Source organism: Podarcis muralis, chromosome 5 (genome assembly GCF_964188315.1).
Source record: "Podarcis muralis chromosome 5, rPodMur119.hap1.1, whole genome shotgun sequence".
Taxonomy (NCBI): Eukaryota; Metazoa; Chordata; class Lepidosauria; order Squamata; family Lacertidae; genus Podarcis; species Podarcis muralis.
Genome location: NC_135659.1, coordinates 31863292 through 31889261, shown reverse-complemented (window position 1 = coordinate 31889261; position 25970 = coordinate 31863292). Strand labels below are relative to the sequence as shown.

Sequence of the window (25970 nt, the reverse complement as noted above, 5' to 3'; positions counted from 1 at the left end):
CCAACATTTTGAATGTTGAACATATCAGGTAATCGAGCATTTAGCTGCATATGTTTAGTTGTGACTGTTGCACGCCCCCCTCATTTTCAAGAAAGGCCTCTGTTGCCTAGTCCTACCTTTTAGTTTGCAAAACCTATATGCTTTGTTTGTTAGCTCCTCAGGTTTTCATTCAGCCCTTTCATGAGAGGCCAGGGTTGTGTGCACATAGTAAAAATACATAATTGAACATGTGACAGGGTACCTAAAGAGGAAATGAATACAGAAAGGCAATGCTTCCTCTTTTTCCTACTTACAAACTAGCCATGGGCATGTCCCTAATACCTCAAGCATTCCATTTCACTGTGGTTCTGCTGCTAAGCTTCAAACAAAGCACTCGTACATAGAAAAGTAGAGTTGTTGTATACACCTTGCTTGGTAAATGAATGTGAAATAGTTGGAGGGATTATTATTATAAGCATGGTGGCCGTGAAATGAAGGCAACTGAGAGAGAGAGCATTAATCGGTTTGGCTATGTTGAGTTTGAGTTGCATGGCTGGACAGCAACAAGTACAGTGGTACCTCGGGTTATGAACTTAATTCTTTCCGGAGGTCCGTTCTTAACCTGAAACTGCTCTTAACCTGAGTTACCACTTTAGCTAATGGGGCCTCCTGCTGCGGCTGCGCCACTGCGGCGCAATTTCTGTTCTCATCCTGAAGCAAAGTTCTTAACCCAAGGTACTATTTCTGGGTTAGCGGCATCTGTAACCTGAAGCGTCTGTAACCCAAGGTTCCACTGTATTAGTAGTACTAAGGCAAGGCAGTCTGCTTTCAAGCCAGACAGCAGCAACCAGCACAGCATACATTTAGAAAGGGCACCTAATTCAACTACTGGCTATGCTGTGGGGTAAGGTCAGTTAACAATTACATGGAAAGATGTTGTGGACTTGCGCTGAAGTGTGTGCTGTCCCAGTTTTATCTGCTGTTCAGTTCAAGGATTGCAGTTGCCTCTCCTGCTTTGTTCACTTCTGTTTTGCTACGTTTTTGTATTCAAGATTGGCATTCTGCACCTTTTTTTAAAAAAAATGATGATCGTGTCGTAAGCTGCTTCCACTTCTATTCTTATCAGACTTGCAATTAATATATCTAATTGGATTTTGCAAAGCCATTCATTGTTATATCATACACAGGGGAGTGGGCTTAATTAAAATAAGCACAACATCCGTTTTATCTAAATTTCAGTTCCTCTTTGCAATTAATTGACTAAACCCTGAATGGTCAGTAGCTAATGTTCTGTAAAATTCATATTATGTGCAGTATCATTTCATCTATCATTGCAAAATGCTAGATGTTTTGTAGCAATTATTTTTAGATTGGCTGGTGGGGGGGGGGAATTACTGTGGAAAAAGTCTTCTCGTAGATATTTCTTCCCTTACTCTTGTTAACCCTTAATGGAGGTTTCATTATTAAAGTTCCCAGGCATTGTATCTTAACACCACATTTTTAAAAAGTTTAAATTGAAATTTGGTCAAATGAATGAATGAAAATTTGCTCATAAAATGGTTTGTGCTCTCTGTTGTTGTTTTTTTACAGAGAGGGCTATTGCAAAACACGAAGTCCGAGAAATTGAGCAGCGTCACACAATAGATGGCTTTCGGTCAGATGTTGTTCTGGATGAAGATGATGATGTGGTGATCATTTATAATCGAGTACCTAAAACTGCAAGCACGTCCTTCACAAACATTGCATACGATCTTTGTGCACGGAACAAGTACCATGTTCTGCATATCAACACAACCAAGAACAATCCTGTGATGTCTCTGCAAGATCAAGTAGGTTGCATTGGTTAAGATATAAGCTTTCATTTCCTTAATTGTTTTATTTTTACGTCGGGTATTTTGGTACACCAGAAGTAAAGTATCAAGTATGAAGAAACATTTGACAGTAACACCCAGTAGAGAGCAACAACATACAGGTTTTAGTAAAATTGTTACTTTAGAGCAAAAATAAGCAATTTAGTTGTTTTGGATTACAGTTCCCGTCATCTCTCACCATTGAATGTAATGACTGGGGCCTATGGGAGTCCAACAAATAGTTTTTTCTAATCACTTAGGTGCATGATAAATCACTTAGAGGTCTTTTGTTGAGTAAACGATTTTAAAATGTTTCTAAATAAAAGGTAAAATACATAAAAACAACATCTGGACGGCACCTTGTTAACTACCCCTGACTTAGAACCTGGCAGAACAGGAGATGTTGATACCATACTTACTATTAAATGTGTATTTTAATTGAACTCAATTAATTAATAATAATATAATATAGATATTGTCACATGGTAAGCTTGAGTGATTTCTTAACACATTAAGGCAAAATTTCCAGTGTTTTCCTCCAAAGCCCCTCTCTCCTTAGTTAATTTTTATGTGAATTGATAATACCTATCTCCCTGCTGTTGATAGGAAGTAAAGCACTGGTTTTCTCTAACCCCTGCCTCTCTTTTGCCCTTTATACTCAGCCTATCACAAAATCATGTTCTTTCCTTCATCAGCATTGTGAAAATATCTTGGCAATTTCCTCGTTGATGCTCAAGCCGTCTCCCGCCTTGAGAACGGCCAACTTTCCACTCTCTGGCCTTCTGTTGCCATCCTTCAGCCCTTCCACTTATTTCCAGCTGTCAAAATTAATCACTTGAAGTTTTCATAAGCCGTGTCTCTGCTTCCCTCCCCGCCCCTTTTGTTTTTTCAGACTCATTTAAATGTGTGTTTCTACAGAGGGCATACTTTGTACAGTGCCTGGCACACTTTAGTAGTAAAGAAGCTTATTTCGCGGTACAGCAGAACCACTGCTGGTCAAGAGGGGACACCTCTCTGGCACTGTGTATCTGGACAACATCATTCATTAATTTTATTTAATAAACTGATATCCAGCACCCTTCAACTCCCAAGAGTTTCCAGGGCATCCAAGTTAGTGTCCACCAGTTATCCAGAGGATAGTTAGCTGGCAAACCTTTAGTGGTCAAAGGCCTAGAGATTTAACAAAACAAAGCTTTATTAAATACAAACCCTATACTGTGCCCTGTACCATATCTGCAGAGCACTCGCTAATTGATAAGCCATTTTATTCTGTAGCTATAAAGCATGCATCTCTCCCAGGTTTTGCTGATCCCATAGTGGCTTGTCTGGCTTGTTTTCTTTGATCTTTAGAGAATTGTTGACGTTCCCATCTGCCAAGAAAACTGAAATCTTTATACCATTCATTTTCTACTTTTTTTCCTTGCAGGATTTCTTGTTCTCCATCAGAGTACATTTGATCTCTCTTTCAATTCCGGGAAGCTCATCTGAGCTTAAAACATAAACAGCTTAAACATACCAGAAGTTCAAAAATAGCTTTTCAGTTATTTTTCTAAAAGTGCTAGGGGAAAAATACATCTGTAGAAAGTTGCTCACATATTTTGGTCTTTTGTTAGTTAAATTCCAAGGATTATCTTGAATTCAAAATACTAAGTAATTGCCCCAATTTTCTATACTACATGTAAAGTGGATATTCCTAAATAATGGCAAAAATATCCACAAGACTATATTTGACCCTGAATAGTTTTAATATATTGGTTACTAGTGGGTATTCCGTTAGCTTACTCCCGACCTGTTCCATGAAAAGCTTTGGCCACCAAATGCAGCATTATCAACACAAATTAAGTGTTAATTCATAATTCTGGATGTGAGATGACAGACAAAATATTGGTATCAAAGAGAGCAAGCAGATGGTTCCCACAACTAAAATATTTTGGACTAATCTGCCATTCTGATGGCCACAGAAAATGTGAAAACACGGTTTCCCCTAGAATAGATTGTAGGATAGTCAAGAATTTGGCAGTGGACAATTATGTCTTCTGCACTCCAGTTCACCTCACTGGAACCCCTTGTCCAGCATTTATGAAGATTCTGGGAGAGCAGAATTGGGTGGAGATTGGAGATTAAGACAACCCACCCTATTTGCAGTAGCCACTCTTACTGCAGTTGGCGATTGGTCATATGTCAATCCAGATAATACCAACAGAATTGGCAGGATCTGTGACCGATGGAACCTGGGGACTTGATTTCAGAGGTTTCATATTTCCTAGCCAACTAGGCTATTATCGTAGAGTGCTTCTGGGTCATCCTAATATTTGCTTCATTATACCATGTTTCGGCAGTAGCTAGGGCAATTTTTCACCAACTTCTATCCAGTAAGACTCAGTCCTTTTTATTTCATTCAGAATTAGGGCACCATTTGATTCCTCGTAACTCTGCTAAGTATTAAGATCTGCAGATCAATTTGAGAGTCTGTTGGTGTTGAGCAGCTATTGAGGATGAGCCCCTGGTGCACTGCGGTGACCCTACTTATGACAGACAAGGGCACTATTGGGGGAAACTGATTTTCTAGATCCATTTTGATCAGGGTTTAGGCCCAGTTTAGGCACAGAAATTGCTTTGCTCACCCTGTATGATGACCTCTGCTGGGAGAAAGAAAGAGGAAATCTGTCCCTGTTAATTCTCCTTGATCTTTCAACAGCTTTTGATAACCATCAACCATGGCATCCTTTTAGAGCAGCTGCCTGAGCTTGGGAGTGCATATGGCATTACTTTGCGGTGTTTCCAGTCCTATTTTCACGGTCATTTCAAGAGGGTGCAGTGCTCTTTGGCCCTGTGGAACCTTCAGTACATATAGTAAATAGGCACCAAGTGAAATCGTTCCTCTTCTTCCAGGCCTTTGCTTTGGCTAATTAAATAATCTATTGCCTTTTAAACTGGGTGGGGGAATATTGTTTTTGTTTGTTTCTATGGTATATATTTTTGTGTTTGTATGTTTTAAACTGCCCTGTGGTCCTTGGATGAAGGGCAGTATACAAATTTAATAAACCATAAAATGCTTATTTTATTTTCATCTATCTATGAAGTTTATTTGAATTAAAAGGGAACTAAGAGCGGGATTGGGCTCTGTTTTGTTGCAGCTGTCCCTCTGGAGCCTCTTTCTTAGTGTTAGATCATTGTATTTGACAATTAAAGGAAATACATTAATGGTTTACTATATCCCATGTTCCCATCCCACAGCATAGCACAGAGAACTGAACATTATTCTAACAAAAGCCAATATGCTTTAATAACTAGCAAATGTTGGCCTCTTCAGAAAACCACATATGAGACATGCTATAAAAATGTTGCAGCATTTAGTCACCTAAATCTCCCCTTCCATCTCCTTCCTATGCCATTTCTCTTCTGATAGTGGTTAGTGAGCCTGCCTACTTCTGCAGGGCTTTTCACTCTCTCTTAGGTTTATGTGTATGCGTGTATTTGGACTTATGTAAACCTCAAGTTCCACCTTAGTAGACTGATAGCTGCTCCTCGTTTCGACCACGTGGCTGCTGGCTGTCATCGCTTGCGTTTGCTATTTGAGGGAGAGATATCAGCATCCTGCAGTTGGAAGTACTCTCCATTTTAAACCGTCTTGCTGCCTCAAGTCAACATCAATACAGACAATGCCAGGGAAAGCAAAATTCAGCTTATGTGGAGTACTCAGTCTTTTTCTTTCTCTCTTTTTGCACAAGTGGCTAAAGCTATCTGGTTGAGTGCTAGAAGAAACAGCAGCACATCATAGCTTAACTTCAGATTACATTCAGCAGTTAGATAGAAAACATTACAGACATATATTTCTCTGTGTTTGTCATTTATGATCTCTCTATGTATATATTTATGTATCTACACATACCCCATGCATTCATTATAATGTGAAAGCACCATTATATGTTACCATGAATATAGGACTCCTTGATCAGTTATGAGATCAGTACAGTCGGACGTCTCTGCTTTAATTGTTAAGACCATATGCCTTTATCTGTTACGGTACAGAGATACTTCCTGGTGTGTTCATTTTGTGTGTGCCTTAGTATATCAGTTTCTAAAATTGCAGTATTAAGAACTGAACAGATGGTGGTATTCAGATTAATCAACTCTTTTTCTAAAGCCCAACGAACAACCTCTGGCTGCTCCACTTGGTTAAACTACTCAAAAATGGCATCTGGTTTGGACCGTTTGAGTCACTTTGCTACCTTCTGAATGTCATGATTCCTTCTTTTAACACCAGTTCAAATCTTCCTGGGCTCATGTTTATGTAGCCAAAACCACATCCACCTACACAGAAGAGAGAATTACCAACAGACATGACTTAACCCCAAGGTTAAGTATGCAGGGGAAAAAAAACCCCAAGTGGGCACTCCAAAACAGCCCCATAAAGCTGAGAAACCAAGCGGGGGAAATCCTGGGCAAGGTATATAAAATGGAATGGCTTGATCAGGATGGCAGAGAAATATTATTATTATTAGAATTAGAATTTGCATATCACCCTCTATCCAAACATCACAGGGTGATTTACAACAAGCATTGTAGCAGAGAGCCATCTTATTGTCCCAATAACCGTCTCCCCCCCCAACCCCCAAAAGGTATTTACAAAAAGAGATCATGTCACTGTTTTGGCAGTTATGTGGCTTCACATGTGTGCATCTGTCTGCCTTCACACAAATTATGGCACTGGCATGAGTGAAAGGGATCGTGGGATATGTTCAAAAGCTGAAAGGAAGGGAAGGTGGTAGACCTACTTGGGAAGCAAGTAACCTATTTGCTGGAAGTACCAGAAATGCATTGCTGGATATCTTTTACAGTAGCAATCTCAGGGTGCAGAATCAATAGTTCCTATGTGAAATCAGCCAATAGATAACTCTCCCTCGGCTCACACCTATTGATATGTTTGCAAATTTCAGACGCTACTTGGCAAGCTGAACCATTTTGGGGTTTGCAGTTAACAGGCCCATAAACTAAGCTCAGGTTATGGTGCAGTTGCCCTGAAATACGGACATTAGGAGAGGAGGATTTCAGCACTCTTGTTTTTAAAACGAATCACTCAAGAGAAAGCAAACAGATTTGCAGAATTTTATATGTGGGTCCCCTTGAGCTGTTGCATTAATTATTGCACTTTAATCTTAATAGTGTGTGCTTTTTGCTAGGAAGCCCCTAATTCAAAACCCAGCTCGCCTATGAGGTTTTTGGTAGCCTAGGACAAGACACTGCTTTCTCAGCCTCTCACCTGTAATAGAAGGAAGATCATGCTGCCCAGAAAAATGGCAGCTTTTAAGGATTGCTAAGAGGATCTATGAGAGGCACTTTGAGCCCTTTTGGAAAATGCCGTATCAATATGAAGTATCATTATGGCTATGTTAAGAACGCTTTCGAGTGGAGCATTTACTGTTATCACTTGCTATTAGCTGAGTTGCATCTCTTAATACTAGCCTATTTCATTGATCTCAATTTTTTCTTCTAAGCATTAAAGAAACTTTTCTTCTTCCCTCCCAGGTACGATTTGTGAAGAATGTAACTTCCTGGAAAGAAATGAAGCCAGGGTTTTATCATGGACATATATCCTTCCTGGATTTTGCAAAGTAAGCCACATAACATACAATTCTGTTTGCAGCATTTTGACTCCTTGTCAGCTTATTTTTTTATTGTTCAAGCACTGCACTCATTCACTTAAGAGTTTACTGCCCTCTAATGGTCATGAACAGAAATTGCACCGTGATATTCTGAACATGCTCTTTTCTCCCCCTGTATTATTTTCAGTAAAGCTTTTCTCTTCCCCACTGACTTCTCATTCAGATTGATTTCAGTCTTTTTCTCCTGGACATGCACCATCCTTTCCTATTGATGTGTTTTGGTGACTAAGCTCTTGGAAAACATACTTTCTTAATTTTTAAAAAATCTGTGTGCTATCTGAAAGCACAAATATATAACTGGAGTAGAGAACGGTGTGGGGATAAACCTCAGAACAGGCTTGCTGAGCAGCAAATCAAGGAATTAACCAGTTCCCGCTTGGTGATTTTAGTCCTTTAAGTAGTTAAGATTCTCCTCATTTTCTTTTGTCTTCTAATTGCTACTAATCTGTTGGTGCCACCTCTTTCCCAATACTTACTAGTGACCACCTGCTTTCCTGTAGAGCCTTTCATATTAGAAGTTGCTTTGCATTATTTATTTTTTTTAAAAAGCCTGCTGTTCCCTGGGCTGACTCTACCTTATCATACAAGAGAACCCCCACAACAAATTTGAAACACTAGCCAAAAATGGATATATGCGCTCAACAACAATTTTGTCAGCCATGCAAATGAAGGAAGCAATTATTTATTTTTAATATTTGATTGAGTCATTAATGACTCCGCTCAGTGCTTTCAGCCTTCCTTTAGAATAACAAATCAGCTTACTGTCTTCAGCGGTGTGCAGTGTTTCAGTAGCAGAGTACTTGACGGTAGTGCCAGAACACATGGAAAGAAACCCTCTGTTTAGGTTTCAGTCAGTATCTCTTCAGGCCTACTTCATAACAGTAGGGCTGCCGTACGTCTGGGTTTTCCCTGGAAACGCTGGAGGATCGGGCTGCAAAAATGACGTCAGGGTGGATTTTTGCCGAATCGGCAAAACGTCCTTGGAAAACCCAGATACGTATGGCAACTAGGGTGATTCTTTAAATATATATATATTTAAAAATCCCCCAAAAAATCATTTTTGGATTTTCATTTTTGGGAATACGGCAACCCTAACAACAGGCTGTAGTAGTTTGGATTCAGTGCTATTGGACTTGCTGCCTCTTGAGAAACATCATGTTTTATGGCCTCGTATTGCCTGCTGTAGCCAATCTGACTAGTAGAAAATGGCTCCATAAATGCCAACTTACATGAGGTGGCAGGAATCGTATTGAGCAGTGTGGTCAGGTGGGGAGAGATTAGGCTTTCTCTGAAAGAAGGGCATTTCTTTCACCCCCACTTAAACCATACTGGAACAGGAGCTTCCTCGATGCCCAGTTTGACACACAGTCCTAAACTAGCACCAGAAGTCCCTTCTCGAGCCCAGAAGTGGGACCACCGAACTGCATGGCAGCTGCTCATCACGATTGCTACCACCCAGCTGTAGATTTCATTGTCTGCACTCTGTTCTGCCCATCTGTTTGACCTCTGCAACGAATCTGCCTGCGTCTCTTGCACATTATCTAGGTTGTGAAACCGGATGTGCTCTTATCATGGGAACTCGTTACGAGAACATCACAAGCAGAGGTCAAAAATGATACTATTCCCCCGCTTCCATTCCCACCCTTTTTACTGGCCAATTCTCTGTTATGGCCTTTTCCAGGCTGGTACCCTACTGATGTCTGTGGTTGCAGCTCTCATCCTCCCTGACCATGGGCAAAGCTGGCTTAGGGCTGATGGGAGTTGGAGCCCAAGCTATATGGAGTTATATGCACCAGGCTAGTGAAGGCTGCACTATTGCTTAACCAAGATGAAGGGAAAGGTCTGCGAGATGGACTTCAGCTGTTCATTTTATCTGGAATCCATCTTAATTTATTTGCTGTGACAAATGTGGAAAACGATGGGAGGGGGGCATCATAAGTTTTATGTTCCGTATATTTTGTGCATGCAACGTAATATCAGACAGAGAGTGCTGAAGCTTACAACAGCAGCTGAAATGTACATGTAAAGAAATGGTTGCCAAACTTCAGTCTCAAAAAAGAATCCCCGAGCATAAAATTGCATTGCTTCCTCCAAATTCGAAAGTGCAATATGCTATATTAATAAACCTCTTGCATTGAATACCTAATGAAATAATAACCTTGTGAACAGCTAGGTAAGTGTTACTCTATCCTCTACATTATTCATAGAATAAAACTTAAAACATTTTGTAGGTACTGTAACTTCAGTCTAAAAAACATTTTGCCTCAAGAAAGGCAGCTAAGCAATTTCACAAATTTCATTCATATGCATATTTTCCTCCAGGGTTGCATTATCCTTGTGGCTTTTTTTTGTTTGTTACCCTTTCACCTAAATGATTTATTTCCCCCCCTGCAACAGCTTGCTTTCTTCTATTTGTGGTTTCGATTATTAAAATAACAAATTGAGTGCTGTGCTTGCTCTCGGCAATAGGCGAGAGTAACTTGTGATGTTGCGTTATTGCGTTAGAAAAGTGTAAAACATTTCTGCAAAGATTCATCCTCCTTAAAAAAAACTCTGGCATAATGCTTTGATTCAGTATATGCGCTCATAAAATTACACTGAATTTCAAAACTTTTATGACAGTGGTGGTGGAGCTGTCTAGAAATTTCACTTAAGTGGTAGAGGACAAAAACTCATGCACCATTTTTTTTTTAAAAAAAACCATTGATTCTGCCTCATTCTTCATTCCTTTTAATTCATTTATTCATTGCTCTGGGTACTTGGAACCATCATCTGTCAAATGAGCGGATGAATTCATACAGGGATTCCAAGTGTTTATCTCGAAATGCCAAGGGGCCCTGACCGGATTTGGGGTCCCTCCTTTATGCTAAATGTTTGAGTAAAAAAATCTGAAGGAACAACTTGCTTTAACTCCATTTAAGTTTTGTGAAGGCAACTAGCTATCTAAATCCATTATGGATGAGCAGTGAGGCATATGTTGATTTACTTCTGCCATGGTGGAATAATAATAATAATAATAATAATAATAATAATAATAATAATAATAATTTTTATTTATGCCCTGCCCTCCCCGGTCAAAACTGGCCTCGGAGTCTCTAACATCAAATATATAACATATTATCATAAAATTAAGCAATCAGTTAAAATACATCCTAAAATCAAATCAGAATCAAAGTGAAATCTAATCAGATGGCAACCCGCAAATTAGGGATGGGGACCTTAAATTCTCACCAGGCCTAAATCATAAGTGACATGACTGATGATGGTGGCAGTAAGCTTTGCCTCCTCTCATCATGGTGACAGCAGCTCTGCCTTTCCAGATGCATCACTCTTGCCTCTGCAAGGAAAGAACAGGAGTGGGCTCAGCGGAGGCCTGGCCTCATCTCCCTTTTCGCTTTTGTAATGGAAAAACTAAAGACATGGTGTCTCATCCTCTCTAAGTCTTGAGTCGGATTCCAGTAAAAAGACAATAGTGGTAAAAGTAATGGCAGTCAGCATACAGAATCAAGAACGGCAGTAACGCAGGGCCATAACCTGGTTGGAAACCCGCTTACAAGTGGAGTGAGGAAAGATGTTCCATCTGGCCATGCCTGCAGTTGCTGTGCCATCGTGTGCTCAGTGACCTTTTCTAAAAAGGAAAGATCTATCCTCTTCTATTTTTTATTCCCCACCTATCTGACTGGGTTGCCATTCTAAATCTTGTCATCACAAGACTGCCTTTTCAGGCATAGGTGGAGACTGCTCCAACAAAAGACAGAACCTCCCTTCCCAATGTGACAATTTTACTATTTGGTCAGTAGACTTGGCTGGCCTTAATGAGCCGGTTTGGGAAGGGTTCGGCATCCTCAAAACAAGCAAGGCTGGCAGATCCAAGCAGCTGCAGTTGATACCTTTGTTCTGTCCGTTGCCTTGCTAACATTGTTGTAACTCTGGTAATGCACAGGGAAGAGTTTAAAAGCACCTTTTTTGGTCCTTAAAGCAATAAAGCACCGAAACTGTATTTACAGCCCTATTTTTGAATGTCCAGGTTTATAGGCTAGCTTTGATGGTTGTTCCTGGCATGTAATTGATTTTCATATTTCTTTAAACAGATTTATTTTTGCACGTTGGAAGGCAGTTGGTCTAGTATACATCAAAGCTGTTTAAAAGCATCTTTGTAGTTCTTACCATACAGTAGATTAACTGCATTCTGCTAAATCAGCAATATTCAGTACGAAGTGCAGAGTACGTTCAACCGACAGACCATGCTTATTTTGCCTGCAAGCCACACAGTGCTAATTAGTGTACGAAGGTTGCCCTGCCTAGCATGGAGACATGCTCTGTGTCAAAGCACAATGTGAGCAGCAGATAAATAGAACACATTCTCTTTGGGTTCCTTCTAAAGGTAAAGGAGCCCTGGATGGTTAAGTCCAGTCAAAGGTGACTATGGGGTGTGGCGCTTACCATTCTTCAGGCAAAGGGAGCCAGCATTTGACCACAGACAGCTTTTCTGGGTCATGTGGCCAGCATGACTAAACTGCTTCTGGTTCAGTGGAACACCGTGACAGAAGCCAGAGCGCGCAGAAATGCCGTTTACCTTCCCACTGCAGTGGTACCTATTTATCTACTCACACTGGTGTGCTTTCAAACTGCTAGGTTGGCAGAAGCTGGGACAGAGCAATGGGAGCTCACCCTGTTGCTGGAATTTGAACCGCCGACCTTGCGATTGGCAAGCCCAAGAGGCTTAGTAGTTTAGACCAGTGTTTCCCAACCTTGGGCCTCCAGCTGTTTTTGAACTACAATTCCCATCATCCCTGACCACTGGTCTTGCTAGCTAGGGATGATGGGAGTTGTAGTCCAAAAACAGCTGGAGGCCCAAGGTTGGGAAACACTGGTTTAGACCACAGCACCACCCGCATCCCTTCTAAAACTGTGTCGGGTGCATATTGTTATTATTATTATTATTATTATGAATAATAATAATAATAATAATAATAATAATAATACAGGTGATTATGATGTCATTGGCATAATTAATGTTTGAGTTTTCATAAAATAGCCATGCAAAATATGTCTTAAATATGGCAAGCATGCTAACTGCCAACGTGCTAAGTTCTAGCCAGTGCTAGAATATTTCAGATCTGTTGCACTGAGCTAAAATTTAACTGCTTTTTCATCTACTATTCCATACGAAGCATGATCATTTTTGTGCAGCAGCACTTTAGAAAACCAAGGGCAATTTCTGAGTATCTCTCTTGTCCTCCTACATTTCCCCCATCTGGTCATTGTGGTCACACCAGCTGCATTATCTTCTTTGTTACAAAGCATAGTTTTCAGAGGCCGCATCTGTTGGAGGGAGAAGTACCAGATAGGACTTTTGCTGATAATACTTGTTAGACACAATAAACTGAATGAATATATGTAAATATTAAATGTGTATGTTTAAAATTTACCTCAATGGAATGCTGTTGGGATAAGATTTCTTGGAAGGTTTTCTAAAGCATTTATACCCTTTAATACCTTTGAAACAGGAAAAAGTAGTATTGTCAGTTTCTCAGCACTCCTCCTAACTTGCCTTAATATGGCAAAATAGAATGGTCTGGAACAAACTTTGACCCCAAATCCACTTTTACATCATGCAGGAAACTCTTTGATTTGTCAATCGGATTTATCTCTTCTGTTTCAGATTTGGTGTTAAAAAGAAACCAATATACATCAATGTCATAAGAGATCCTATAGAGCGGCTGGTTTCCTATTATTACTTCCTGCGCTTTGGCGATGATTACAGGCCTGGACTCCGAAGACGAAAGCAAGGGGATAAAAAAGTAAAAGTACATTTTGGCAGCTTTGTTCATGGCTTTAATTATGGAGATAATAACTGAACTCAAAACGTAGCAATTTTGAAAAGCAAATTTAATCCAGAACAATAGGCTCAATCCTAAAATACAGTTCCCACTCACAGGAGTCTTCCATGAATGCAAGAACCTTTGGTCCAATGGAGGCATCTGCTTGTGTGTGTGATTATTAGTATTTTTTAATCTAATCCTTCCTGCACCACCTTCCACACCATTCTTGATGGTCTCTCAACTCTCTGGAGCAGATTATTAGGGGTCTTAGGAGGGCTCATCAAAGACCGTCTCCATCTTCATACCTGTTAGAAGGTCCCAGAAGCACTTATTCCATGAGTGAAGTGCCACTCATGAGAGATTTGCGTTGACTCAATATTAATTATGTAAAGATAGGATTGCAATGAATTGTGCATTTACTGTGGACAAAGAGAGCTATGGAAATATGGTTTAATGTTGTACGAGGAGCTCCACATTGTCTTAGACCAGTGATGGCCAAACCTGGCCCTCCAGCTGTTTTGGGACTACAGTTCCCATCAACCTTGACCGCTGGTCCTGTTAGCTAGGGATGATGGGAGTTGTAGTCCCAAAACAGCTGGAGGGCCAAGTTTGGCCATCACTGTCTTAGACCAATGGAGCATGCGCAGCTTTCCGGCCTTCTATTTTTAAAGAGCAAATAAGAAGGCACAGAGCACAGGGTGGTGTCACTCCTTGTTAGATACGTTTCTCCACCCAGTGTTGTTCCCTGGGCCAGCATTTGTCTATAAGTCTTCAGAATGACTTTTCAACACTAGCATTTGATTTCCCTTGGTAGCAGCAATATGACTTGTTTTCTGACACACTGGCTTTTGCAGAGCAAATATAAGTAGAATTTAAATTGGTTGCTGTTGATAAAACGGAATCCAAGAACTTCTGAAGTCAGACACATCCATGGCACAACATGGGCTATTTTGAGTCACCGTTCAGTCCTTGCTGTGGTTACCGTGTGTTGAAGCAATTACGAATCTTGACAGCACCCACAAAATGGCTTGTGGCTCTGCACACCAGTGCAGTTGTCCCTTTTGGGGCACTAGCAGCTGCATACCAAAAGCCACACTGCAGTGAATTCTATGTGTGTCAGCCACCCCTCACTATCTCATTGTGCGGTGCCCACAGCTGGGAGTCAGCATGTACTGATGCACAAAGTGACAGGCCTCTTAGTAAGCCATTGTGAGGTAACGCAGCCCAAGTTCATGTAGAAAAATAACTACACTAAGAAGTTTGATATTTAAGATGGAAATTGATAGCTCACTCTTGAGTTTTTGTCTTTGTTCCAGACGTTTGATGAATGTGTAGCAGCTGGAGGCTCAGATTGTGCCCCTGAGAAACTCTGGCTTCAAATTCCGTTCTTCTGTGGCCACAGCTCTGAGTGCTGGTAAGACGATGGAATTGCTTTAAATTGCAGATTAAATAAATTATCCATGTGAAGTGTATTTTATTAAATCAGAATGTGCAGCAGAGGTTAAGATTTTGAGAAAGAACACATTTGATTAACAAGTGTACTTTGTGGTTATCTTCCGAAGTATCAAACTGAAAAATGGTTGAATTATTATTTATTAAATTTCTATACCACTATCTATACCAGGATCATAGAGTGGTTTACAAAATAAAAACACAAAGATACATAACACAGTAACAAACAGAAACAATACCCCCATTATTATTGATTGAATTTCCTTGAACGCTACAGAAAACTAACCAACCGTTTTCAAACTGAACTATGTATCCCCTTTCTAAACACCAGTGTCAGTGTTTGGGTATGTTGATTAAAAACCATGTAACTATGGGATCCCTCCCCCCCCCCCCCGGTTTAAAATGTCATGGCTTGGATCTAAACTTAGCCTTCTGTGGATAGAAGGCTTCTTTCATCCACAGAAAGCTTTCGATCCCACTGGCAGAAGTGGCAATGATTTGCTCCTCACTCTGTCATTCCTCCGCTGTTGTGGATGGTCTCCTAAGTCTCTTCCCTCTCCCTTTAAATGACACATCATCTGAGCAAAGTTCAGCTTAGGGAGATGTGCTCACTAGTAGCAGCAAGATCAGTTTCTAACCTGGTATAAATGTTCAACCTTTAGGTCTCAAATCCAATTGTTCTTAGCTGGCAGAAATAAACTTTGTGGCTGCTATAATGTAAACATGGATTAATTTGAGTGCTCAATTCCATTTTGAATGTCTGAAGGTGTTCGTGAAATGAAGTTTAGAAGTTGATTTGTCATATTACAATAACTAGGGCGAAGCCTTGTTACACGGTTTGCTTAATAGTAGGAGAAAAAATAGCAGCTCTAATTTATTTACTTTTAATTGAGATAATATCCTTAATATGATGTGTCAGAAGGCATATGTATGACAAATCTCCTACACTGTATTTCTATGTAGGAGAGAAATGCATATATGGTCGCTTCAGATTATTTGGACCAAGGCTTCAGCAAGTGCTTTCAAAGTATCAGATACACGAATTCTCAACCATTCTGCAAACCTCTCTTTGTTTATCCTCTTATAGAGCAATCTTGCTAAAATGCAGATAAACTGCAATCGGTTGTGGAAGACTGGTGCAAAGTTCCAACATGCCTTTCAGTTTCTGCTTCTATGCCACATCAAAATTGATACTTTTGAACTCTTTGATATAACAGCAAAATTTTCCATACTGAACACCATGCAACATACTTGAAAAAGGCATTAGTGTTATCAAAAAGTTAGAAATCAGAGCCATAAATCTTTTGACATCTAACCTAGGCCATGAAGAGAGCAAAAAAAAATGGGGAGCGGGGGGGGGGGGGAAGCAAAGGAAATTAAAAATGTGTGTGGCTGAAACTTTGTTTTCTTGCCTGTGCAAAGATAACAGCTAAGCCATTCTTTTAGCCTGGTGTGAGAATATCTAAATGAAGGGAACCAAAATTCTTGGCAGACATCAAAACCTTCCTGTAATTACTTTTTATCGTTTTAGGAATGTGGGAAGCAGATGGGCTTTGGAACAAGCCAAATACAACTTGATTAATGAATATTTCCTAGTGGGAGTTACTGAAGAGCTTGAAGACTTTATTATGTTGCTGGAGGCAGCTTTGCCCCGCTTCTTCAGGGGTGCTACAGAACTATATCGCACAGGTATTTAAATAGCCACCCGCTAGGCCATTTTCATCTTCCTCCTTTCCCCCCAAAGTTTCTCTTTCACATACCCTTTAGGACAGGGGTCCTCAAACTTTTCAAACAGGGGGCCAGTTCACTGTCCCTCAGACACTGTTGGGGGCCAGACTATAGTTTGAAATATAATATGAACGAATTCCTATGCACACAGCACATATTTTATTTGCAGTGCACAAAAAACAGGAAAAACAATACAATGTTTAAAATGAAGAACGGTTTTAATCAACATAAACTTATAAGTATTTCAATGGGGGGGGATACGAGAGAGAGAGAGAGAGAGAGAGAGAGAGAGAGAGAGAGAGAGAGAGAGAGAGGAGGGTGACTGAGTAAGAGGGAGGAAAGGAAAGAGGCGCCGCCTCAGGCTCTGGGCAATGGTGGTGGCAGCATCTGGCTGCTCCTCCCTCAGTGTCCTCTGGCAGGAGACCCACTGCCCCAGGCCCGGCTGCGGTGCTGGTGATAGCCACTGCGCCTTTGCGCTACGCCTGCATTTCCACAGGCCTTCCTCAGTGGCAGCGGCTCCCCTGGGCTCAGCTCCAGGCCCAGCTGGTCCAGGGGCTGGTCCCTCCCCATTCAGACCCGCTTTGCCTCGCAACCTGGGATCGCAATGGGATTGATGGGCGGCCAAGTGGGAAGGGGCTGGAGGGTGTGGTCTGAGGAGAAGCCGGAATGGATTGGACCCAGCCACTTGGAGTAGTAGCGGTTCGGAGGGAAGGAAGGTCATGTTGGCTGTGGCCATCTGGGCAATGGGAAGGAGGAGCGCTGCGGGTTCTGCAGTTGCCGGGCGGGCCGGGTTCAGAACCCTGGCAGGTTGGATGTGGCCTGCGGACCGTAGTTTGAGGACCCCTGCTTTAGGGCATGAATGAGCAATTTTCCTGAAACAGCAGTCCATTCCCCTACCCACCTCAAGAGACTGACTTACCCATGTTGGTACATGTGCAATCCCAGTGTCGTTTCCAGTTTCCTCTTTTGGATACTCTGCATCAAGTACACGGCTGTATTGCCCACTAGGCTCCTCTCTACCTGTGGGTGAGACGCTATATGCAGTATGAACTGCACTCCCAGGTCCTTATGGGGCTTTAAATACCAGCCAATGTCACAGGGTCATAGAATCATAAATAGTACAATTGGAAGGGACCACAAGGCTCATCTGGCTAGCCCAACCGCCTGCAGTGCAGCATTTACAACAAAAGAATCCCTGACGGATGACTATCTAACTTCTGTTTCAGAACCTCCAAGGAAGGTGGGCCCACCACCTTCCAGTCAAACAGCTCTTGCTGTCAGGAGGTTCTGTAGTTATTCAGTGCGAGAATAGTTGTGCGAGTTGTTGGAAAGAAGGAAGAGGGCTGCCAGGCTGACATAAGGAAGCTGAGCAGTGTAGGCAAAGTCCACAAAGAACGTGGGATCAGACCGGATTGATTCAAGTAAAATTTGAATGATTAGCGATAAGACTCTACTCTTGTTCATGTCGCATAACCTGCTGACCACCCTGCTTCGGTAAGCTCATTGTGGTTTGAAGCTTGACTTGGTATAGGTATGCAGACTCTTGGGGCCGCCGTCTAATGCAAAGGAAGAATAGGAATGGAACTGTTTTCTATCCCCCCCAAGGATTAAGTGACATTGAGAACGAGGCCTGATCCTCTATTTCTGGATTCTGTTTCTTGGTTATGCTGTAGTTCAAGGGTAGCCCATGTGCAGGTGTTATCGGGGTACAGTTCCATCGTCCCCAGACAGCGTAGTCAGGGGTGGTGAAACATGTAGTCCCACCACATACATTGACTGTCCCTGTTTGTCGGAACCTTGAGAACTGGCTTTGATGGCAATAAGAGGTATATTAGTACTGTAAGCATATAATTCATATAACACATTGCAGCATAGAATGCAAATAGCACATTCCCGCAACAAATATTCAGGATGACTCATTTACCACCTTGCCTTTAAATGAAAATTGTTGATGGCATCATGTGAGAGGTTGCTGTGAATTTGGCGAAACAAATTGTCTGCCCGGTTGTTGTGAAGTTTTTTTTTTTACTAACTTTATCGTCGATCGTACTGAATTTCCAAAGAAGCATTAATCATGATTGAAACAGATATCTTAAATGGATGTGATGTGAGGAAATGCAGTTCCCAATGCAAACACTTCCTCTTTATGGTTTTAATAATTAAGCTCTTTAAACAGCGGGAGGAATGTGCGCTGAGAGAGCACACTAATGCAAATGCATTCATGTTTAATGTCAGAGCTTCCAGTTTCTCAGTCCCGGAGGCTTAATAAATCTTGGCCCAAGTTCTGTCACTTGATGTACCCATTTAGCAACCTGCTGATGAAAGAATACCCTGCGCAGAGACACACAAACTTTTCCCGGTCTATGTTTCTGCTCCTCTGGGAGCATTCAAGCTATGAGTCAAAGTGAAGTTATGACTTTCTACGTTTTGCTTTTAGGCAAGAAGTCTCATCTTAGGAAGACAACAGAAAAGAAACTCCCCACAAAAGAAACCATTGCAAAGCTGCAGCAGTCTGAAATATGGAAAATGGAGAATGAGTTCTACGAATTTGCACTGGAGCAGTTTCAGTTTGTCAGAGCACACGCCGTCCGGGAAAAAGATGGAGAGTTGTACATTCTGGCACAAAACTTTTTCTATGAAAAGATTTACCCTAAATCGAACTAAGAACGATGCATCTTTTTAGGCTAGGGACTAAACCTTTGGGCCACATTCTTATTTTCAGCCCCAACTTGTAGATTGCTGATGCACCAACTGAGGCACCTCAGTCCTTGAGCTCAGTAAAATGAATTGTGGGTTCCTCAAAGAAGATGGCTGCTGACCAGATACGTTGGTAATCCAAAAGTATAAACTTCAGTTTAATCTCAAAGAAGGCTGCTCTTCAACTCCTGCAGAAGCCTGCATACACATTTACAGAAACTAACCACTTACCAATTATGTTGCTGAAACGATAAAGATGAAAGGCCTCTCTTTCCGCTCTTTTTGATTCATAGAACAGCTTATTTTAGTTAACCTCCTGGGAAGAGGAAGCTGTTGGTATCCCTAGCTTCAACATGGAAATTTGGGTTGTATACGTTTATGAATAATGTTAATAACCGGCTGACATCTGTGCTTTGTTCTTGTGAATTCATATCACATGAATCATGTTCAATCATGTTCTGCTGAGAAATGCTGCAGCTGGACTTGCCCATATTTTATCAGTGTGGGGTTTTCATTTTAAAGAGCTAAATTGATCATCAGTGTGTTTGAAAATTCAAATTCCATAGTGATCTTGTCAGAATGCCTAAAACCAAGGCAGTGTTTCTTTAATATCCTCTGCACTTCCAACTAATGTTGGGAAAACACCTCTTCAGAAGCTGGCTTTTGCCGGCACTTCAATATAAAACAAATAGTGAATTCTGTATCCTTGTTCCATAGATTCTTTGTACTTTAAAGAACTACTGGTGAATCCATATTATGACTCAACTAGTGAGCTGTGGTATGGTTAGGGGTTTCCTATTTAGATACTTTTACCTGTAGAATATTTTTACTAAGGTGCTTTATAATGTGTTTTAAAGCATTGCATTTGGAAAAAAAAAGGAATAAAATGCTGTAAATAATGCATATTTTATGTATTTGGACCAAAAGGTTACGGACAACTAGTTTAACACATTTTTGCACCAGTTTTGTCGTATGTGAAGTAGAAGCATCCCACCTGCCGTTCAAATTCCAGTTTTGAGTTAACTCTTGGACATCGCTGAAATGCACTTCAATGACCTCAACAACTTTAAATACACAGTGTGTCTGTCCAGGAGCCCCCTTTGCAAAAAAAGAGAAAGAAACACCCTCCTTAATCTGCATCCTTTTATCATGCTTAAAAGGAAAAGGGAAACGGATGCCTGTGGCCTGGCCAAAAGAGATACACAGAAATTGACGTCAATGTGTTCAGGGCACTGCTTTATGTTACTTCAATAAATGTGCATTTGCCATGATTAGCACCTTATAGTAACTTCTATACACGAGGTTGTTTAGCAGTTGGTTGTATACTGGGAAGCTACATTTTAACAAAATTCTTGAAAAATTGCAGTTCTTCAAATTCCCTAGCTGCATATGTTTTTACTGGAAGGTTTATGTTTTGTTTTTGTTTTTTTAATATATATATATATTAAAGTTTGCAGATTTTTTTTATTAGCTCATTTAAATCCAGACTTTGAGCGTCATATTCTATAGGATGTCAAAGTGCAGCATAGATGCATTGATAGAAGAACGTTACCAAAATTGTCCGCTATACGAACACAAAGTTGTTAGCTGTCTGTAAACTGAATGTTTTGATGCCAAAAACGGGATCCTGTTACAAAAGGTTGATGAGTATATTAAGGAAAGCTTTTAATTTGCTCTTCTTCATCTTCCTTTTGTCTTGCTCTTAAAGATATAAAAATAGCACCGCCTCCCTAGGCAGTTTCTTCTTTTCAGTCAGCAGTCATTTGTAGTGTTATTTGTTAATTTTTTTCCAATATATGACCATGACCCAGAGTGTTTTCATAGCCATGTTGGTTCAACGGAACGAGACGCAGAAAAAACAAAAACAAAACAAACTATCATTAGACCAATTTGCTACTTGCAGCAGCGTGTTCAACGTCAGGTGCTGATGCTCAGAGCACAACTAGAATCACGATTGTCCAGGCTGATTGATCTGTTAGTGGGCCTGTTGATTCCATTCTCACGTGTTAGGAAGAGAGTGAGTGCCTCAAAAACCAAGGGTGGTGTAGCATAGTGTCACCAAGTTGACTGAAAGTATGATTGTGCAAACAATTAGCAAAGCTGCCATTTGGACCCTTTAACTCAGAGCCGCGGTACAGACTTCACAAGGTAGGCTGGTTACAATTCCTGATACTATATCCACTGTGTTGACATGTCCTCAAAACAAGAGGTGCATGTATATTAATTAGGTGTTAAGAGATTTAGGCAGCCTGTAGAAATGGCTTTGGTAGTTAAGGTTTATTTTTGATATTCCGGCTGTCCAGTGTACAGTAATCTGAGGGTAAAACGCTAATGAACCCAGCAGGGCTTCTGAATAACCATGTCTAAGACCACACTGGCAGCGTAGTAAGCGAAAAATAGTTGACGGGTAGATAATAAAAGTAGAAAGTGTTGGTTTCCCATGTGCTCATCTTAAGCTTGAGCGATTGTGAACAGCTTAGCTTAAGTTATCCTAAGTAAAAAATGAAATTTCTTGAGTTGCGTTTGGCTTCGGGAGACGACGTTGCCATGCCCCACTCTAGTTGGGGATGATAAAATTTCTCATGACGTTTTGGTTCTTCTCCCTAGTTGTATAAGATGTTGCAGAACTGAGAGGTAGGCAATTTTGAAAATATTGGCAGAAATTTATAATGGGCATCCTCCCTGCGCTCTCTTCCATAATATATACTTTATTCATGAAGCGGCGGCAAACTACTTTTAAGGAGAGCACCGAATAAAGGTGCTTAAAAAGTGAAATGCAGGCATCTAAATGCTTAAAACTGCCTTTGCAAAGAGACACTGAAAATGTGACTCATATCATCTGCTCATATGGACAGTATTTAAAAGTTTAGAAAGGAATGGTTTACCTATGGCTGTTTTTATGTTTTGCATGTAAAAGATCTGCTTTGCAAGTGCAAAAACTAAAATCCAGTTTCTGGTTCAACAGCTGCAAGGAGAACCTTTGGTGGTTCATTATCTGAATTTCAGGGGAAAGAGGGAAGAAGTTCAGAGCTTAGGTCTCTGGGTCTTGTTCACTCAGGACTAAAATACTCTAGACTTAGCTATCACGGTTTACTTTTCTGCTGTTCCTTAAATCGTTTCTTCCTACCCCATTTTTCAGACAGTTCCAAATACTTTGAAACCTTGTTTCTCAAGGTTTCAAAGCTAACCATTATGACTAGCATGGTTATATGGATTGCGTTCTCATTTGCAGTGCTTAGAAAATTGGCTGGAACGTAATCAAGTATGAGTGGCTGCCCTGCTCACACATGGCAGGTCCTTCAGACATAAAGGCAAGCCATGGTTTCTCTTCCCCTCTTTTCCCTGCAAATCCCTGGATAACCTCCCAAACCATGGTTTAGAGTGTGAAACCTCATCCCAAACCAGACAGTGATTTTGTTTTGCTGACAAGCCATGATGGCTTGTTGGAACATTGTTCTGCAGGCAAGGTTTGCAAACCAGTTTGAAACCGTGTTTTCAGCTCCTGATTTTGATGGCTGATTGTAAACCATGGTTTGCCTTTATTGTAAACCATGGTTTGATTGGAGATCAGGAATCATTTCTGTTTTGAGTTCCCCTGCTCTTTAAGAGGCAGCCCCCCGAAAAAGCGTTTCTCAAGGTCAGGAGCCCTCCAGAGTAGCATCCTATAAAGCTGTCATAGAAAAATTTGCACAGCATATTAACATGTGATGGATCTTGCCCATTGTTTTCTCGACACAGAGCCATGAATATACCACTATGGGGGGGAAAGCTGTTAAAAATGTTTGGATCTGAACGTAAAATGTTGGAAAGGGGTGGAGAGGAGTGTTTTGACCAGAAAAATGTATGCCAGAGGTTCCAAGCCCAATAGTATATGCCAGGACTATTGTGGCTAATCCCCGCCCCCCAAAACACCCCCCCCCATGGGGAACTTATTTTCCCAGTTTAATTGTCAAATAACCTTATATTGACTATTGAATAAAATATATTCTTTCAAATTGTAGCCCACAATCCCTGGTGACAGTTGCCTGTAGATCTAAATTCACTGAAATATTTTGATGTGTGCATTGAAAAGTACAGTTAGAAACATTGGAATAAGTTTTACGGAATTCATTTACAAATTGCTAGTTAGCGAGGGACTGTGTTTCTCTTTGCTTTTTTATACATGTTTGGTGAAACCTGGAATTCTAGGTGGGTTTCTATATCTGCTGTAACATTCCTGATTATGATAGTATTTCCTTGAGCTATTGGATCATTACAAATTATTGTATGAGAGTGCACATCCATACAGGAAAGGGCAGTACTATTCATGTGGATGGGAGACTCGGATAATTGTGTGCTTGCCTTGCTGTGTTGAATTTAAATGGGAGATCTATACATCCAAGCACTCTGTGGAATTGGGACGCAAGTATGGAGACGTTGCATTGAGGCATTGGTCTATGAGTGTTTGTCTACTCTGCAAGTGAAACTGTTTTAGTCATGGTTTGGCAGGTCAGGCACCCTAAGTATATCCTTTTCATTTCTGGGTCCAGTTTAATGTGCTGCTTTTAACCTTTGCAGCCCTTAAACTGGACCCCAGTAGTATATCTGAATGACCGCTTGCACCCATATGAGGCTACCAAGGTGTTTAGATCAGCTTCGGAGGCTCTGCTGTCTGGCTCACCATTACAATTATTAAATTGCAGGTACCAGAGACAGGGCCTTGTTAGTGGTGACTTCAGAATGCCCTCTCCAGGGAAATATGCATGGCCACATTGATACTGGCTTTTGAAATAACTTCTAAGACTTTATTTCAATCCATGTGTGCTTGATGCGCCGGTTCATTAATTTTATTTGTTACTGCTCATTAGAGGATTGTTTGGGGCCCTTAGTTTTTGTTTTGTATAAAATCTATGAACAGCTAGGCTCTGGAAGGTGGATTAGAAATCTGACAAATAGCCTACATTTCTTCCTTACAAATGAGAGATGCTCTCCCCTCCCTCCTGAATTCACTGAATTTCGTTCTTCTAGAATCTGCAACCTGCAAATTCACTTACGAAAGCATGCAAAGAGCTGAACAGTATTTGTAGCAGATTCTAATTATTGGTACCTTTTTGAAACCCTTAACGTGCAGAGCCATGTGGTCTGAAGCAAAGCTTTATACATAGAATATTTTTGCGAGCAAGTGCTTCAAAATATACAAATGTGTTCATTCACGGACTTGTTCAGACACTGTATATTCTTAGAGACTTGAGCAATGGTTTCTGAAAAAGCGGTCTATTTCCGAATCTGTATTGCTTCCGAGACACTTTACATTTCTGAATACAGGCAGCTGCCACGTCATTCCCATCCTAAACATTTGCCTGTGTTTAAAACCTTCTGGTCCTGCATCCATGCCCTTGGCAACAAAGCCTTACTGATTTCCGTGAGATTTGCTTCCAAGTAAGTATGCATAGGATTGCAGCCAGAACAGCAGATCAAGTTGTGGCTTTTTAAGCGGAGGGGGGTGGGGCGGAATACATCATGTGGCATTAGAAGTGTTTTGTATAAAGAAAATATGGTGCCTAAACTATGCTGCAGAGAAAGCATGCTGAAAAGCCTGTCTCACGCACTGCCAATTTAGCTCTTAAAAGGTGGATCATTTTGTGAGTCCTAGAGATCAGACCAGAAAGAGATTTTGAGGGGGAAAGGCGTGTAATCTACGATCAGCTGCCAGAATATATCCTATTTTAAGACCATGTAGCTATGTAAACTTTTGTGGCACCTATTTATAAACTGAATCCCTTGTAAAGATTTTTTTTTTTTAAATAGCAGGTTTGCTTTCAAAAATCTGTTTAGATGCTTGTTTTTCCCCTCGTACCGAAATTTTAGAAAATGGAAGCCGTAGCTTCTGTGTTAGTTCGAGCATTTCAGAAGCAGTGTCGAATGTAATATTGAGAACTTGGATTGTGCCTCATTATTTTTTTAATACACACAGCTAAATGGTGCCTTTCCCCCCTCACAATCCATGTTAGAAGACGCTCGCCCCTCTCTCTCGTTTTCCTTCCTCTTCACGTGCTGATTTCAGTTGTGCAATACTCCCAAATCTAAAACCGTTTTGTCACATCTGTTTGAGATAATTGCTTCATTCCTCCCCCCCCCCCCCGTACCTTGCTGAGAGCTTTCTGTTGTTGAAGTGTTTCAGTTGATTACCTAATGCAAATGATATATAAAATAAAATGCCCAATGGGAAAGGGGGAGGAGAGTCTAGTGTCTTTTTTTCTTCTTCTTCCAGAAAAGAAAATCTCAGATATTCAAATTGCCGGGACGAGGGGGGGGGGTAGTCAGTACGAAAATGCACACATTTGGGTTTAAAAGTATAAATATCACAGGGATGGTTTCTCTTTATCGTCGTCCCATTTCTGCAGTCAAACCAGCCTCAAATACAGTGGTACCTCGGGTTAAGTACTTAATTCGTTCCGGAGGTCTGTACTTAACCTGAAACTGCTCTTAACCTGAAGCACCACTTTAGCTAATGGGGCCTCCTGCTGTTGCCGCGCCACCGGAGCACGATTTCTGTTCTCATCCTGAAGCAAAGTTCTTAACCTGAAGCACTATTTCTGGGTTAGCGGAGTCTGTAACCTGAAGCATATGTAACCTGAAGCGTATGTAACCCGAGGTACCACTGTAGTCATGTACACAGAGGTAGGACTCTAGAAACCTTGTGTTATGAAATTATGAGATTCAGTGGGTGATCGATTAAATGGTGGCAAGGCCTAGCTAAGGATTGAGTGTCCATATTTTTAAGAGGTTCCAAT

General features: G+C 40.9%; 1 protein-coding gene across 2 annotated transcripts in view; it reads left to right on the top strand.

The window, feature by feature from the left end:
- Nucleotides 1-25410, top strand: part of HS2ST1 (heparan sulfate 2-O-sulfotransferase 1) — an 88425-nt gene extending 63015 nt beyond the window's left edge. Inside the window, exons 2-7 of one of the 2 annotated variants that reach the window (XM_028732869.2) lie at nucleotides 1570-1808; nucleotides 7359-7444; nucleotides 13161-13305; nucleotides 14637-14734; nucleotides 16304-16461; nucleotides 18938-25410. In XM_028732869.2, coding sequence (XP_028588702.1) covers nucleotides 1570-1808; nucleotides 7359-7444; nucleotides 13161-13305; nucleotides 14637-14734; nucleotides 16304-16461; nucleotides 18938-19164 — 953 coding nt within the window. In that variant the 3' untranslated portion in view covers nucleotides 19165-25410. The remainder of the gene's footprint in view (nucleotides 1-1569; nucleotides 1809-7358; nucleotides 7445-13160; nucleotides 13306-14636; nucleotides 14735-16303; nucleotides 16462-18937) is intronic. The other variant, XM_028732871.2, reaches the window with a different exon arrangement.
- Nucleotides 25411-25970: the final 560 nt, after the last annotated feature.